The 18,701-nt window shown below is 37.2% G+C and overlaps 1 protein-coding gene across 5 annotated transcripts in view; it reads right to left on the reverse strand.

The window, feature by feature from the left end:
- RAI14 (retinoic acid induced 14) overlaps positions 1-18,701 on the reverse strand; it is a 149,783-nt gene that overhangs the window by 10,862 nt on the left and 120,220 nt on the right. For 2 of the 5 annotated variants that reach the window (XM_006156345.3, XM_006156343.3), the window contains 8 exons: positions 14,048-14,105; positions 12,993-13,063; positions 11,415-11,521; positions 10,596-10,774; positions 10,316-10,344; positions 9,157-9,243; positions 7,904-7,990; positions 2,131-2,188 (listed from right to left, as the gene is read on the reverse strand). In XM_006156345.3, coding sequence (XP_006156407.1) covers positions 2,131-2,188; positions 7,904-7,990; positions 9,157-9,243; positions 10,316-10,344; positions 10,596-10,774; positions 11,415-11,521; positions 12,993-13,063; positions 14,048-14,105 — 676 coding nt within the window. The remainder of the gene's footprint in view (positions 1-2,130; positions 2,189-7,903; positions 7,991-9,156; positions 9,244-10,315; positions 10,345-10,595; positions 10,775-11,414; positions 11,522-12,992; positions 13,064-14,047; positions 14,106-18,701) is intronic. The other 3 variants (XM_006156344.3, XM_006156348.3, XM_006156347.3) reach the window with 3 other exon arrangements.

An 18,701-nucleotide genomic window follows, 5' to 3' on the forward strand; every position in this document is an offset into this window, starting at 1 on the left:
GCATTCCTGGCACAATACTGCATACATATGTATATAAGCTAATTCTGAAACACAATGGATTTGGTCACACATTTTCCATTTATCTTGTTTTCAATTCCTTCCCATGCCTTCTATGTCTCAGTTCTTTTAGAAATGTCCCTGCAATATGGTTTATTTCTTATCTTCACTACCATTCTCTAGTCAAGACTTCACTTTTTACTTGGGAATTCTGCCAGCAGCTTCCTAATAAACCTCTTCTTCTATCCTCTTCCCAGTAAAATTATTGCCTGCACAACAATGCCAAACTAATCTTTCTAAAACATGCTTCAATTGGGTCATTCCTTTGCTTCAAGTGGTTTAATTGTTTTACTTCTAAGAATGATCTCTAGGTACTTGATCTGAATCAGGGCTTCTGTGATCTGACTCCAATCTACCTTTCCCATTTATGACACACACCTTCTTAGATTTTCATTTTTCTCAGGCTCATGGTTCCCATCATACCTCCTATATTCTCAATATATGGTTGCTTCTTTCAGCCTTTATCCACAGGATTATCCTTGCAGCATCTTGCAAGGGTAACTCTTAGATGTCTGCTGAGACCCATGTCAAACTCTGCCTCCTCCTCAAAGCATTAATTACTCTAAATATCATAGTAATCATTATTGGTAAACCACAACTTCTTGACATCCTGATTATTCTGCTGAAGTGATATCTAAAATTGTGCTACTTAAGAGTGCTGACTGAGAAGAAACAAGGAATTTCTTCCAGAATGTAATGTAATGTACTACTTCCTTCATTCAGAAAGTCTTCCAATGAGAAAATGATGAGCCAGACAAAACTATGGGCTTGATGACAGAGCTGGATGACTTATGGGTACAAACTCTTTAATTATTGAAAACGGGTAAAAGTTTGCCAATTTATTCAGTTTATCCACAATCTGGATCCAACTGATCTAATATTTTTAACTGTTAGGGTTTTTATATTCTCACAGATATTTGACACAGAAATGAAAACTTTAATCTTAAATTTGCAAGGATGCAAAATTGTTTCTTCATAGAAAAGTTTGCTTCTGAAAATTAGGCAATGTTCTGATGTCTGGTGCTTCAACCACAGCTTTCTGAGTCCCCTTGAAATAGAGTCTGGTGAGCTTGGAATAAACCAGAGGAATGGGAAGATGACTGAAATCCAAAGCAAGAGCAATTGCTCTAAAAGACAATGAATGGTTTTGAACATATCCACTGCAACACATGTGCAGTTATATTGACATTGATCTCTGCCAGGAATTAGAATGTTAAATATCTCTAAATTCTGTAAATTAAAAGCTCCTAGCACATATAAAATGCACACTAGGCCACAAAACTGAATGGTGGAGCAAAAAGGGACCATTGAGATCATCTCTACATTGCAAATTGATTCTGAAAGTAAGGTACTTAATTCTTACAGGGTAAACCCTTAGAATGGACTCTTAGATACAATAAAAATTAAACTCTATCATGGTAAATAATATATGACTAAATATGATTTCATGAACACTCTGTCTTTGCATGTGTCACTTAGAAACCAAAGTGAAAAGTTAGATTGTGCAGTCACAGAGGTGTAGTTGATTTCCTCTCCATCTACTAACTAGCTGCTCAGCCAGAGAGGTGCGAATTCCTGAGAGCTTAAAGCTATAGGCTACAGTAAAGTAATAGCTTATCTCATAACAAATCAATAGTAAGATCTAGCAGCAGGTCTAGCAGTGGCTATAGTTTTTAGTAGAGTTATTGTAAATGGTATTTTAAGTTATCTATAAAAACAATAAAGTGATAGGAAATTATTGATGAAGTCTCACCAAGAGAAGTAGCAGTTACTAGCCTGCTAATACTAGTAGGGTTGTTGCCTATATTTATAATGGAAGGAAATGCTAATATGTATATAGTTAGGGACCAGTGAAAACTGAGATGTATTTTTTCACATTCAACTCAAACTCTAAAATCCAAGTTAAGGTCCCCTGCAGTAAAGACAGCCTATGTCTTATTGGCAACTAAGTGATGGTGTACTGGTTGCCCTGACCTCCAGACACACAGGACTTGCCTTGGCCTATGCTCTCTTCAAATGGATGTGGAATAAAGTTTGCTAAAAGGAGCAAAAATAGATGCTCCTTTCTCTTACCTGTAGTACTATCACTTAGTCTGTCTTTGTTTTCTCGTATAGAACTGATCTCAGCCTGCTGAAACACAAAAACAACTTAAATATTCCTAAATCTTACATTGCACAAAAGAATCAAGTAAATTTCTTCCTTGCATTTACAAAGAACAGTCAACATTAGCCTACTAGAAAAACAACTAGAAAATCTCACAGACAGAAGATATTTTAAAATACGAGTGAATAAAAGTGATAAATACCTTAGTAATAAGGTATCATTTCTAACAGAACATGATTTTATATCATTAGAAGTTCTAGGAGGTATAGTTACAAAGTATTTTCTTTTCTTTCTTCTTTTTTTAAGAGGTTTTTGCTATAGGGCGCGTGTGCTCGCCAGACAAGACAGAGACAGACAGAAAGCGAGAAATCACCCTCAAGGGAGGATGGCCATGCCTCGATTCCTCCTCCATTCTCCTCTCGGGATCTTGGGCATGCACGCACACGCGCCTGGCTTGAGTTTTAAGCTACCGGGTCCAGGATGCGAACCGTGGTCGACTACGTGGGAGTCCAGCAACATAGCCATTACTGTTGGTCCCAGTTCCAAAGTATTTTCTATAAATTTCATTTAGTGGGTATAAGACAATATATTCAGGGTTATAGTTTAATGTAATAGCTATTGTACCAGGCTTTGTCCTAAAACCTGAGATGGCAAATATTACTTTCAAATAGAAGTTGTATCTATCTTGGTTATATATTAATTAATATATATTAAAAGTAGTTTTATTAACTTTATCATTTTATAAATTATCTGCTATTAATATGTTGTTATTAATCGTTCTGTTTTTTAAAAAAAATTTAGTAACTTATTTTAATTTGGGCAGAGAGGGACAGAGAGAAAGAGAGAGAGGAAGTGAGAAAGCAAGCTGCCAGGTCTGGGACTTGAACCATAGTCAGCCATCTGGGAGTCCAGCGCCCACAAGCACCACGCCACATGTCAGCCCCTATTATTAATCTTTCTAAGAAAAATGGTAATACAACATCTTGGGGAAGGTAAAGGTAATTTTATAAAGGAATAAAATTCCATATAATCTTGGGCTGATAAATAATACCCTAAAAATTTCCTTTAATATCCTTGAATAGTTATCTCTTGATATACTGCTAAATTCTTGGAACTTCAAAGCCAAATTCTCATATGAAACATTACAGTGACTTGCCAGAAATTACTGTTTCATCTAGATGAGCCACAGGCAACGATAAGAAAAAGAATTTTTCAGCAAAAGAACTTCTGTAAAAGTCCAAATGCTTAAAATAGAGTGCTTAGTTTTGGCAAGTGCTTATCTTTACAAGAAGCTCTCCTTTCACTTTTAAGAGAAGTTCTTATTTTTATTTTTTCAACTGTATAAGGTACAATAAACTGTATCCATTTAACGTTTATAACTTCAGGAGATTCTGATAGATATATACCAGTGGAGCCACCACCTATAATTGAAATATAGACTTCCATCACTGCTGAGCGATTCCTTATTACAGTCAGTCACTGCCCAACTCTATTCCCAGGGAACCATGACACTTCTTTTTGTATTTTCTAAATTATTATTTTTGGAGAGGTGTTTTGTTTGTTTGTGTTTTTGTTTTGCTATAGGGCACGTGCACTTGCCAGAAAGACAGAGAGAGACAGGGAGACAGAAAGCAAGAAATACCCCTCCCCCCCAGGAGGGATGGCCACACCGCAATTCCTTCTCCTCCATTCTCTTCTTGGGAATGTACATGTGCTTGGTGTGAGTTTAAGCCACCTGGTCCAGGACTCGAACCACAGTCGACTACATGGGAGTCCAGTGACATAGCCATTATGCCAACTGCTGGCCCCAGCATTTTCTATAATTTTTATAGATGGAATGTCATGTGGTATGAATTTTTTTGTGGTTGGCTTCTTTTATTGAGAATGACTTTCAGATTCATCTATGATGTTGTCCACATTGCAGTTCATCTCTTTTGATGATTAGTAACAGTCCATTATATGTGGACATATTTCATTATGTGTTCAATTATTGACGGACATTTCGATTTTGTTTTCAGTTTGGGAATATTATGAATAAAGCTGTTAGAAACGTGTGTGTATAAGATTTTGTGTACACATGTTTTTATTTCTTTTGGGTAGTGGATGGCTGGATCATGCATTATGTATGTCTAATCTCTATAGAAACTTCCAAACCATTTTCCAAACTACTTAGGCCATTTTATATTTCCCCAAGAGAACATGAGAATTCTAGTTCTTCAACATTCTCACCAGCACTTGGTATTTTTAGTCTTTTAAAATGTTAGCCACCTAAATAGGTGTCAGTGTCACTCTTTATCTTCTTTTTTTGGTTTGCTTGTTTAGAAATGACAATCTTTTATATTATACTTCTGAAAAATCATAATATGTGATAATATTCTTTAGAATGCATTGTTTCCTTTGAGCACGGTCACACTAGAAGATATTAATGTACAATGGGCCGGCAGGTGGTATGGTGGTTAAGGTGCTGGACTCCCTCATGGCTGACTGTGGTGAGTCTCAGACCTGGTGGCTTGCTTTCTCACTTTCCCATTCTCTCTCTCTCTCTCTTTGGTTGAATTAGAAAAAAAAAATAATACTTTTTTTTAAAATAAGAAGATATTAGTGTACTAACCATAATAGGATAACTTCTCTGCCTTGTAGAGGTAGTCATGCCTAAGAGTTTATTAATAACGTCTATTAAAAGTAAAGGAAATGATAGGTTGATAGACTTGGGTTTTTTAGATCAATATGCATTCAAGTTAAAAGAAAATTTATCTTTAGTAATTTTAGCTAGGGAAAAGTAAATGTACAATTATGCAATTTTCTTTTAACAATTATAAATTTTATTTCGTCTGAAGTATAATTCTCTAGTGATTGTTAAGCAGATATTGAATGAAAATATCTTCCCATTGCCTTACAATACTTTCCAACCATAAACTTACAGAACCAGGTAGAATAAGAACTAATGATTTTCAAAAATTTCTAAAATAAATACATATTATTTTTATAGTCAGGAAAAAAGTTTCATTTAAAATATACAACTACTACTCATTAAGATACTAGAGAATAGCATTTTTTTTTTTTTTTTTTTTTTTTCGAGAGGTTTTTGCTATAGGGTGCCTGCGCTCGCCAGCCAGACAGAGATACACAGAGAGACAGAAAGCGAGAAATCACCCCCCAGGGGAGATGGCCACGCCGCAATCCCTTCTCCTCCATTCTCCTCTTGGGATCTTGGGCATGCACGCACACGCGCCCAGCATGAGTTTAAGCCACCGGGTCTGAGACGCGAATTGTGGTTGACTACATGGGAGTCCAGCGACATAGCCATTACGCTAACTGCTGGTCCCAAAATGTCTGTCTTTTTGAGTGGCATTACCTAATTTGGTAAGAAGAGTGGTTATCAAGTTTTTTTTTTTTTTTTAAGAGACATTTTTCCGATAGGGCTTGTGTGCTTGCCGGAGAGACAAAGAGAGACAAAAAACAAGCAATCATCCCCCCTGGGGGATGGCCACTCTACAATCCCTTCTCCTTCGTTCTCCACTCAGGATTTTGGGCATGCACACACAAGTGCCTGTCATAAGTTTTTTAAGCCATTGGGTCTGAGACTTGAGCTGCAGTCGGCTATGTGGGTATCCAGCAATGTAACCATTACTCTATCTGCTGGTCCCATCAAGTATGTTCTCATCTTTCTCCCTTTTTAAAAAGCTCGGGGGCTGCTGGTAGGTGGCATGGTAGTTAAGGTGCTGGGCTCCCACATGGATGACCACTGTTCACATTCTCAGCTTGCTTTCTCACTTTCCCTCCCTCTGTCTGTCTCTATTCAAATTAAAAAGATAACAATGATGAATAAAATAAAAATAAAAATAAATTTTAAAAAATAAAACAAAACCTCTGGAAAATGGCACAGCAGTAAAAATATGATGCTCTGTAAGGCTATTACACATGGGAAGTATTTTGGTTCAACTTGGGAGATCTCCCTGAGTACACTGGGCACTCATTAGCCCACCATCTGGGGCTGGCTGAAGGTTAGGGTGTGGATTGTAATAACAAGATCCTGTTAGGAGTCTCGGTATCTCTCTCATGGAAGAAATAAATAAATAAGCAAATAAACAAACTTAAAAATAATTTAGTATACTTTAATATGCAACAATTTTATATTCTCAGAATAGTGGCAAGATAGTACCCTTCATCCAATCTTCCCTAATATTTTTTTTCCCTTTTTTTTTTTTTTTTTTACTATAGGGACTCAGCGCTCACCCAGACAGACAGAGACAGAGAGATAGAAAGCGCGCTCACCAGACAGACAGAGACAGAGAGATAGAAAGCGAGAAATCACCCCCAAGTGGAGATGGCCACGCCGCAATCCCTTCTCCTCCATTCTCCTCTCGGGATCTTGGGCATGCACGAACACGCACCCGGCATGAGTTCTAAGCCACCGGGTCCAGGACTCAAACCGTGGTCGAGTACATAGGAGTCCAGCGACATAGCCATTACGCTAATTGCTGGTCCCCAGTCTCCCCTAATGTTAATAAACTATGTTACCATGACACATTTGCTAAACTCAAGATATTAATGTTGGCAAACAAATGTTAACTAAGTTACAGACTTCATTCAGACTGCACAATTTTTCCACAGATGTCCTCTGCCCCAGTATCCAATCCAAGATACCACACATTGTATATAGAGATTTTCTTTCCATTTCTTCTTCCTTCCTTTTCTTTCCTTTTCCTCCTCCCTCCATCCCTTCCTTCCTGTCCTCCATCCTATTTTTTTTCTTTTTTTTCATAGGAAAGAGAGGGAAGGAAGAACAGGGATCCCTGGCAAATTCTTTTCATACCATGACCCTTCACCCCACTAAACAAGCTGAAGGGCTAGCCAGGATCATAGGCATGCCCATGATCACATATGACACATTCAGGTCAACTCCTGGGAACTGAACCCAGGCCTTTCCCATATGCTCCAGCATCTTTATCTGCTACACAGCAGCACTCTACCACCTGTGCCGTCACAGCTGTGCCTGCAGAGAGTTTTCTAAAATATGACTTTTGCCATTTCCTAGTCTGTATTCAAGAATAAATGAGGGAATTTATAAGTCGATCTACTATCAACTAGAATCTGGTCAGTTTTATACCTTAATTTTAAAAATTAATCAACTATAATTAAATAGAAAATAATATTTCATTGTTTAATTACAATTTAAATATTATAAATATATAAAATTTTGTTTGTTATTTTTTACATTATGATATTTTGAAATACATATATAATGTGCAATGACTAAATCCAGCTAATTAATATGTGCATTGCCTCATGTGCTTAATTTTTGTAATGGGATAACTTAAAATCTACTCTTAGTGATTTTCAAAAGTACAATACATTGTTATGAGCTCTAGTCACCATCCTGTGCATTCCTACTGAAACACCGTACTCTTTAACCCACATCTCCCCAACCACCACTACCCCAACCTTCAGCTCCCTGAAGCACCATTCTCTCTGCTTTGACAAATTCAACTCTTTTAGATATCATATATAAGTGAACCTTGTCTCTCTTTTTAAAGAAAAGAAAATTGATTAGTAAATGTAATTTATTCACCTTATTCTTGTTTTATGAGGTCTAGACCAGGACAAATAATCAAAAGATCCTTCACAGTGGCAAGGTAGTGAACCAGTGATTCAGAAGTATGACCGATATTGCATAACTTAAAGCAAGTCTGTTATGCATCTGAAAATATGGTAACCACACCAAACACAGAAAGGAAATACCTTGAAAGGTGGTTCAGCAAAAAATACCGATTCCTTTCCTGAAAGTGGAGTTGAAGTTATCGATCTTGGAGAAGATACATCACTCAACTGAAAAAAACACAAAACAAAAACCACCAATAAAGAATATGTCTTCAGAGTCTTTTTCTCCTCCAGAACTAAAGAATCGACCCATTTAGCCTCTGCAATGATACAGTAAGTGACTTTAGCTTCAATTAATTTAAGGATAATATATTTTCAATGTAATTCAGCTACTTGAAACACTTTTAGAAAGTCTGCAGTTTTCTGTATTAACTGGAATCAATTTTTAAACCTATGAAACTTCTTTTACAGGTTGAGATTATTAATAAATATGTTAACGTATATTTTAAATTACCTATCAAGTGAAATATTTCTCTTCTACTTGAATATGGATAATTCTCTTTATGGCTTATGATATTATAAATAACAAGTCTCACCCTATTTCTAGTTGTCATTTTATAGTTCTGAACTTCCTCCTCTCTCCACTATAAACTCAGAAATTAAAACTATTTTTAAATGAGCTAACCTTAAATATAATTAGAAAAGAAAATATATTTTAGAACTATTCTAGCTACTGGGACCAGCAGATGGTTTATCAATTATGCCACTGGACTCCCATATGGCTGACCACAGTTCGAGTCTCAGACCTGGTAGCTTCAAACTCACGCCAGGCATGTGTGTGTGCATGCCCAAGATGCCAGGAAGAGAACAGAGGAGAAGGGATTACAGCATGGCTATCCTCCCCACCCTGGGGGGGGGGGGTTTGCTTTTTGCCTCTCGTTCCTTGTCTCTTTTACATGTGCCTTATAGCAAAAATCTCTCCGAAAAAAAAAAAAAATTCTAACTACTAAAATTGTTTTCAACTAATTGCCTCACCAGCTATCCCTTCTCCCACACCTTACCAGAGCTGTTACAATGAAGAATTAAAAGTAGACTTGAGTTTATCATCTTAAGGAAAAAGTTTCTGTCATAAGATTTTGAGAAATTTCCTTGAGGCTTTTTTCCCTAAAGATATTGTTCAGTTCTATAGTTTTAAACAGGTAAAAATCAACATTTTTCCATGATCATCAAAATCCTTCTTACTACAATCTATAATTTAAAACAGCTAAAAATGTCTTTAAATGTACATTTATAGAGTCAATTCTGAAAAATTCCTTTTTGACCTACACACAAAATGACAGAATCAAGGCTTTGTGGTCATGTGTTTGTTGATTGCTGGTTTCTTTTATTTTTACCTGGGTAGGACTGATAGGAGGTGGTGGAGCTTTGCGTTTTTTTGGAGTTCCACTTCTTTCTGAGCTTATTTTAGAGACTTGGTCATGCTGAAAGTTATCACAGTCCAAAGAAAGGAGGTGTGTTAGTTAGGTTAGTAAAGTCTCAGCAAGTAGTTTCATCAAACATATGAGAAAAACCGCAACAGGGCATGCATTTCTTACTTCATCAAGACCCGAAATCTGCTACCAACACAAAAATAAGTAATATGCATGCTCCAAGTTTTCTTCTAGCAGCTCATGCTTTAATAGCAAGAAAAGACAAAATAAAACAAAACCAGATTAAGTTGGTGTGGAAAACTGGAAAAGTGGAGGATAAGAAGTTGTCTGCCACAATTTAGAATCCAGAATACACTCAGAATAAGCTTTACATCTTAATGCAAAGCAGTAGTATCCCCCACAATTCTCCATTACTTCCGTTTCTTTTGTTTTTGTTGTTAAACAATGTAAATATGAGAGAAAGAAGGAACCTCATCTCTGAAGATTATTGATAGATCACTAATACATTTATCATGTAATAAATTTTTACTGAGTATTTGCCATTTGTGATTCCTTCAAAAGACATAATATATAAATAGATAAATGTAACAGCCAAACATACATCTCTTTATAGACAGTGATAACATGTTCTTAGGAAAAACCCTAAAAACAACAGGGTAAATTAGTCAATTTCTGCTTTGTGGAATGTTATATCACATTTTTGTTCAACTCTAATTAAAATAAAAGGAGAAGCTAAATCCCCTATTTTCATTAAATATCTAACATTGTCATGGCTGTAGTTCTGTGGACTATGTAATATTATAAGTCTTTAAAATACTGTTATTCATTCTGAGAGTTTAAACCACATCAAACATATCACACCAATAGGAAGTATTAGTACATTTCAGAAAAAGATGAATAAATAGTAAGTTTAAAGTTACATGCCTTTGAAATAGGTAGATCATTGACAAAACATTTGCCACCTTATACCAATGAATCATTTATTCCAAAGATATATTGGTCCTCAAGTATTTGGAATATAGCCTTAGTATTCTTCTAGTGGGTCAACATGGTTTAATCTGAACAGTTTCAAATTCTCACAAACAAAGATGAAAAATAAATCTCCTCCCCCAAAGATAAATACCTGCTTTGGTTTTGTTGGAGTCTTTAAATCTACAGAGGAAAAAGTAAAAAAAAAAAAAAAGAAAAACTATGAGAACTATGGTAACTCATATCCATCATGGGTGGGGGAATACACACATAGAAACACACACACACCATACACAATATTTAACACTTCATTTTTCTTCAAGAATATGTTTAAAAGAATAATAAAATATATCGTATTGCATAAATTCCTTTATCCTTTAGGGAAAATGAAGTGGATAAATTTAAAACAACACTGGCTATTTTCTTTCACATACCAGCATCCTGAGAGATTTTTGATAATACAAGGCTTTGAATTCCTGCATTTTCTGAGAGTTTGGAATAATGTAAGGCATTGTGTCCAAGAGAATCTACAAGGTTTAGGTCTGCACCCTTTTTAATTAAGGCTTCCACAATGTTAGAGCTGCCAATCTCGCAAGCCAGCATGAGAGCAGTTCTAAAGAAAAAAGAAGACACAAAATTAGTACTAATAAAATGGGAAAACTCTTGGTGGGGGAATCACTTATCTTGAAAACAGGGAAAAGAGGATTAAGTGCAGTTAAACCTTTATTGCACTTAATCTTCTGGGGAATTCAAAGTGGAATGCTATTAAAATGAAATGAGGTGTTTGTATTTTTTAACTTCATATTAAATCAAAACATTAAACCATATTTAGTCAAACGAAATAGACATAATCTTCTATGCTATTTGACATAATATGATGGAATTTAATATGATTGGCACAAATCATGTCCTTCTTTCACCTCAAGCATTTAAAGAAGCTATATACATTGTTAAGATTATTTTTAAAACATAATGAGTATGTTTACTTCTATTTCATTTTGCATTAAAATCACAAGAGATGGCTTTCACATTTAATAATCTCACTACAGACTCAGTAATAAGACCCACAAAGTTCTGTGAAAAACTGCTTTTAAGTCAAAACAGTTTCCTGATTATTAAAAAAAGAAAATTAAAAAGAAAAGAAGTTAAACCACTTTATTTAACAAATCATTCAAACAGATGTGATATTCTGGAAAATTCTCATTATACAGATATCACTGATGCTATATGATTTCTGCCTAACACTGTGGTACCTTCCATTTTTGTCCCTGGAATTGACATCTGCTCCATGATCCAAGAGAAAGTGACAGACCTCACTGTGGCCATTCTGTACTGCAAGAAGCAGCGGTATATTCCCATCCTAGGAAACAAACTTAGATGTAGATTTTAACTCAGACACCAAATGACAGAATCACAAAGGCCCTGGCTCTTTCCACATTTTCCTCCTGGCTTGCACTGCTGGTCTTACTTGATTCCTGGTGATATCCTGTGCCTGTCTGGGACCTCCATCACATGACTGAGTCCAGCTTTTCCTGTGGAACTTCACTGACTGTTGGCTTTCCCAGGGAGTTCTAACTTGGTTCTTCAACTATCTCTCAGTTTGGGTAAGAATGTAAGAGGAAGTAGAAAACAAAATACGTAAACCATGTGTTTTGAGGGGTAGTTCTGGAGAAACGAAGAACTTGTCTCCACTTAACATCAGAAGGTCCTGTCACCCTCTAAACAGTTTCTTCCCAGCACCCCACATATATCCTACCTTTCCAGTCTTCTTGTGCCAAAAAGTGTACCCTTTCAATAATCTTAGTATCAAAATACCAATACATAACACAAATTAAGAATCTATCACACATGACTAGATAAAGAGATGGAGAGAAAGAATTATTTGTTAAATTTATCATGACAACTCAGAACTATAAATTTATTTACAGATTCTAGATAGTCACTTTACAGCATCTCCATTAGGTGTAAGTCTATGTACATCAATTTTCAGGCTACCAGATGAAATTTAACCCTGTAATGTATGCGACAGGCATATAAATTTATTTTTAAGAGCCCAGCAAAGTTAAGATAGAAGTTATTTTCAAACTTAAAAGATTCTAATCAGAAGGTGTCCAAGCTAATACATAGTATGTATTATGCATAAAAGAAAATGTTATTAGAATTTTTGTTTAGACTAAAACAATTTTTTAATAGAGTATTAATTGAGCAAATCTTAACACAATTTAAATCAGGCAGTTGTCCCCAGACTTCTGGTCAACTCGGCCAGCCTTGTGGTTTTTATGTTCCAGTAAAGGGAAAATGACATACAAAAATGAAAGTGAAAGAATGAGATAGAGAAACAATTGGATTGGTTACAGGTGGATGATAGGCTATACAAACAGCCCAACAGGTGGGCTTTCTGTGATTGACAGAAGTGTGGCTAGTGTGATTGGCTACAACTTAGCAACTGGTTCAGGAAAACAGCCTAATGAATGATTTTGGTTTATCCCTAGGAATCCAAGTGTGGGAGTACAACAACCATTTCAGGCCAAGACATTAAGCTTTACTATTATTAGGTTGATGGTAGAACACATATATATCCTCAGAAAAAAATTTACATATATCGGAAATACATACTGCAAAATGTTTTATTAAGGGTTTAGGAACCAGAGAGGGATAATATATAAATCCATGTTGCAAAAGAGGATGTAAAAATTAACAGAAATTTCAGAAAATAACGAAAATTTCCCCAAATATGTAGTTCTCTAAAGTCTCAGCAATTCTCCACAGTATTTCACAGTGCTTGGGAAACCAGTATCCATCTCCACCTTTAGTGACCACCTGATACTCACCAAATCCTTGAGGTTTAAGGGGCTCTTGTGCTCGCAGAGTATCTGCACAGCCGGAAGGCAGCCCTGCGCCGCTGAGGGAAGAAAAACACAAACACCACAGCCAGTCACAAGGCTATTCTCACAACCAAGAGCACCAAACACTCGTAGAAGGAAAACTTCATGTCCTACCCGGGCTGCATATATTCACTCGAGGTGCACTGAGGAGAAATGGTCTCAGGAAGGTTGTAAGAGGGATTTTAAATTGCTTGGTATCAGCGTTACCCTGATCTAAATCCAGTGACCATCAGTTGTTTTCAGCAAACACTTGGTTCAGCTTTGTGTAGGACTTAGCTTTTATACAATCAGTAATAAAAGAAATTTGTAAATCTGACCACCTCAGAGTTGAATGTCAATGTTTATCACTTGAAGCTATTATAAATAAAATTAATAGATGTTTGGGGCCAGCAGATGGCATAGTGGTTACATTGCTGGACTCTCACATGATTAACTGTAGTTCAAGTCCCAGGCCCTGTGGCTTGAAATTCATGCCAGGCACATGTGCGTGTATGCCCAAGATCCCAAGAAGAGAATAGAGGAGAAGGGAGTGTGGTATGGCCATCCCCCTGGGGGTGATTTCTCACTTTCTCTGTCAATGTCTCTATCTTTCTCTCTCTGGTAAGCACACACACCCTATGGCAAAATAAAATAAAATAACTCTAAAAAAATTGAAATAATCAGTTTATAAAGATCCCTAGCCAAAAAAATCTATATTGTACATTACCTGAAATCTATAAGCACTTATATTTGTTTTTGTTTATTTAAAAAAAAAAGAAAAGAACCTTAAATTAGTTAAAAATACATTACCCACGATCATTCGGACTTGGTCATATAGCAAGTGACTAATATATTTTAGGAGTACCCTTGTTAAAAACTCTACATGTTTAATAAACTGAGTGAAATGGGAATGTCCAGGAATGATAACAGAAAACAGCACCAGGAATAGTATGGTAAGGTTAATTGAATACAGAAATAAAAAATTTACTGTTTCTTACAACAAAAGATGATCAAAAAGTTACCTGCATAATGTAAAGCTGTTTTTCCAGAGCTGTCAATACTTTCAGCGGGACATTTAGACTGTAAGACAAAAATAAAAATATACATATAGTAAACATCCTGCACAAATCCTATTCAATTCATCCTTTTCTTACAAGCTGTGATATGACTTTTTTTTTTTGTTGTTGTTATAGGTTGCTTGCGCTCGCCAGACAGACAGAGAGAGACAGAAAGCAAGAAATCACCCCCCAGGGGAGATGGCCACACCACAATCCCTTCTCCTCCATTCTCCTCTTGGGATCTTGGGCACACACGCACTCATGCCCGGCATTAGTGTTAAGCCATTGAGTCTGGGACGCGAACTGTGGTCGACTATGTGGGAGTTCAGCGACATAGCCATTACGCTAATTGCTGGTCCCACAAGTTATGATATGACTTTTTAGGAAAAGCATAAACATTAATAAGGCCCAATTGTTACGCTTCAGGGGTCTTGAGTCTCTTATGAGGAAGACGACACATCTCCAATAATCAAGACACAGGCAAACTCTTTCCTGCTTCCACAGTCTATTCTCTTACATCATGTCCCTATCACCACTGGCTCATCACCCTCATCTAACAAGTGTGCTCTAAGGTTGTCCATCTTGATCCTACCTATGCTAATTTTCTGCACTAATTCTCTGTCTCTCTTCACAAAATACCAACTTTCTCTTAAGAATTACCTGTGGGCTGGCAGGTAGCATGGAGGTTGAGGCACTGGACTCCCACATGGTCAACCATAGTTCAAGTCCTGGACCTGGTGGCTTGCTTTCTCACTCTCCCTCTCTCTCTGATCAAATTGAAAAATGATAATAATAAATATAATTAAATAAATAATAATAAAAAAAAAGAATTACCCACACATAGTTCATGCTTCCTGGCCTTCTAGTCACCCTGGAGCCCACTAGTGATGACCACTAACAACCTTCATGTTTTTGATGACAATGAACATTTCTGGCTTCCTCTCAGCTGCAAATGTCCCTTTTCCAAATATTCCTCCTCTCAGCTACTAGAGCTCTTGGCTGGCCCATGCTCTTCTGGATTTCTCCTAGTTCTCTGCCTGCCTCTCCAATTTAGCCAAATGTAAAACCTCAAGGTTCATTACACTTTCTCTAAACCCTTCCTTGGTAATCTCATCCATATTTGTAGCTTGAAATACCATCTTGAAGTCTATGAATTCCAAATACCATTCTTAAAATATTGATTTTTTAAGATTTCATATTATGTAAGAATCAGCTATCATGTGCAGGGCACTGTTCATATAGTTGTTTTAAGCCTCCTAACAACCCTTTAGACACTGTTATTTCCCCCATTTTCAGATGAGGAAATTGGGGCACAAAGAAGTTAAAAATTTGAATTGGCCCCATAGCCTAGTGGTTAAGAGAGCCAGATCCCACATAACCGACCATAGTTCAAATCCCACCCTCAATGGCTTAAAAAAATATGCCAAGCATGTGTGCATGCATGCCCATACTCCCAGCAGGAGAAATGGGGAAGAAACTATAGTATGGACATGCCCACAAGGGAAGATATTTTCTCCCTCTCTCTTTTTCTCTCTATCTCTCTGGTGCGCACACATCCCCTCTGGCAACTATAAAAAAAATAGTAATTTGCTTGTCACAGGAGATGGCGGAGCTGGGATTCGAATGCAGACAGGTGAAGATACAGCCTACCTTCTTTATCCATACATGGCAGATGCCACCTCTGAGCCCCAGGCTTGATCACACACTTCCTATTTCACATCTCTGCTCTTAAGTCTTCTAAGCACCCCAATGTCACTCAGTCAAAACTCTGAGTTTCCCTCCCCTACTCTCAGTCTGATCCTTTCTGACTCCTTACCATCTCTGTTAATGGCACCATCAATAAAACATTCAATGAGTCAGAAACCACTGGCTATCTCTGGTTTCTTCTCCTGTATCGAATCTACCACCACGTCCTGTCAGCTCTTTCTCCAAAAACATACCTCTGATCCACGTTCTTTTCTTTCTGAACCACTCTAGTATAAGCCAGTACCTTCTCACCTGGATGGCTAGGAGAGCTTCCCTGTGGATCTCCCCAGGTCTGTTTTCCTTCCATTCGATCAATTCTTTATACAACAGAATAATCTTTCACAAGTGTGAATGTCATTGTCTCCTTAAAGCCCTCACGGTTCCATGCTGTACTTAGGATTACAGTCTGCCCATCATGCCTGACAAGGCCCTGCATTCTGTGTGTTTTTCCTCCTCACCTGCTTTGCTCTTGGCTTGCTTTCCTGCTTGTCCAGTGCTTTTCTTACCCAAGACCCTTTGCACTTGCTGCTGCTACATCTGCTTGGAATGTTGGGGATCTAGCTTAAATGTCACCTCCACGAGGCCTTCCCTGAACCTCCATTTCTCAACTCCTCCCTCACAGTACCCTGTTAATTTCCTTGTTAGTGCTATGCAGTTCATTATGTATATTTTGTACTTACTTACCAGAATGTAAGTTCCACCATAATAAGGGCTATTCTGTTAATTAGTATAAACTCAATACTTAAGACAGTGCACAGTGACCAGAGAACATGTGGGATAAGAAAGGGTGGGAAGAATAGCCAGCGATCATGAGAGTAGAGAGTCCATTTCAATCTGAAGACTCTCACTTGGCTCTACCTGTGTTCATTTCCTAGTAAAGGCAGAATTTTAAAATGGTAGTCACTGGAGAGGAAAAAAATCTCCAGCACACAGAGAGTAAGGCCCTGAGAGATCAGTAAATGGGGAATGCAGAGGTAAGGGGTAGCCGGAGACAATGGGCATTGATCACAGAGAGCCCGGGTTACCAAGAAGAGAGGTGAGAACTGACCAGAAATGCTCAGAACACCAGGAAAGCAATCCATCAAGAGGACACCAAAGGCGGAGGTTTTGACAATGCTCCAGCCAGAAGAGCAGTGGTCAGAAGTTCTGGAAGTTCAAAGAGGTAACAGGCTACCTTAGAATAAAATGCCTGCCCTTTAGCGGTAAGAAGGATGGAGATCAAGTTACTACTTACTATGCTTTGACCTAATTTTAGAACAACACAAGGAATCGTTTAAAGGCTTCAAAGATTCCAGAGAAAAAGCACATCCATTTGCATAACCAGATATAAAATTACATTAAAAGCTAAAATAGCTGGTCCTTGCCCACAAGGATTTCCAGCTTGTCAGGTTAATTCTTTCTTAAAATTAGTGTCAAATGAACCTTTTGGCCAGAACCATCATCTTCCAGTAACTCACCAAAAAGACAACACAAGGAGGAAGAGGAAAGGCACTTAACATATACTCTCTAGGCCTTTTAGAAAAGAGGGAGTCAATTCCCTTTGGCAACACACTTCAGAATCTCCAAGAAAGGTGATATTGTAGACATCAAGGGAATGGGTACTTTTCAAAAGAAATGTTCTACAAATACTATGATGTTACCCAGCATGCTGTTGGCATTGTTGTTAACAAGTTAAAGGCAAGATTCTTGCCAAGTGAATTAATGTGTATATTGAGCATATTAAGCATTCTAAGAGCAGTGATAGCTTCTAAAACATGTGAAGGAAAATGATCAGAAAAAGAAGGAAGCCAAGCTTGGGGTTTAACCAAAGCATCAGCCTACTACACCCAGAGAAGCTCACTTTGTCAGAACTAGTGGAAAGGAGCCTGAGCTTCTGGAACCTACTCCCTATGAATTTATGGCATAATAGGTGTTAAAAATAAATAAAAACTCTGGACTATAAGATAATAATAATAATAATAATAATAAATTCAAGCTAAATGCAAAATCTGGACAGCCAAGCCAGGATAATAATAGAAATTTAAAGCATAAATAAAATAAGAAGAAAACATTGAGGTAGAGTAACAGCGTGGAGGTGGGGTACTTGGAAGAGTGCATAATTTTCATTGATCCAGAGGATGCAGGCTAGTAAAGTTCTCTTGTAAATGTTTTCAGAGGAAAGCTTCGTAATGCAGTATCACAGACATTGATCTATTTGTCTTAAATTCTGCTCCAAAGACATGTTAAGGCCAAGCATTCCTGGAACTGGCAGTAGCATGCATCACGCCGTGCAAGACAAGCAACTGTGTGATCGACAGAGCAGGACAAGTTGAAGAATGTGACCACATTTCTGCATGGTAATTTCAAAGCCAAATTAAAGCAAGATGCTGGGTTCCAAATAGTGCTTGTAAAAATCAAGACAACAGACCAACAGAACAGACAGTACTCCAAACACGTAGTTTATTGCTCTACGCTGTTCCTGAAAACAGCCAGCTTGCATTTTGACTGGCAACAGCTGGATATAACTATATGAACTGCTATTGAGAGTTCATTACACATTCATCTTTACAAGATGAACGGAAGTCGTCATCTTGAGAGATCACTATAAACTTCCTGGCAAGATTATCATACCAGGGAGTTGGCTAAAAATTATAAAAAAGAATAAAACCAAGAACTAAAAATTTATCCAGTTACAAACAAGGAAATAATGGTTGAAATTTCGCTTCTGAATAAGAGCTGCATTCTGCTAATGATTTAAATAGAGAATTAGGATCATGGGGATCCCAAACTGTAAAGAGCTCCAATGGTTTGGGAAAATATTTTCTTAAAAACTGACTATTTACACAGTACAGGTCCTTTAGGAGAAAATATTTTCCCAAACCATTGGAGCTCT

Source organism: Tupaia chinensis, unplaced genomic scaffold (assembly GCF_000334495.1).
Source record: "Tupaia chinensis unplaced genomic scaffold, TupChi_1.0 Scaffold000489_1, whole genome shotgun sequence".
Classification (NCBI taxonomy): Eukaryota; Metazoa; Chordata; class Mammalia; order Scandentia; family Tupaiidae; genus Tupaia; species Tupaia belangeri.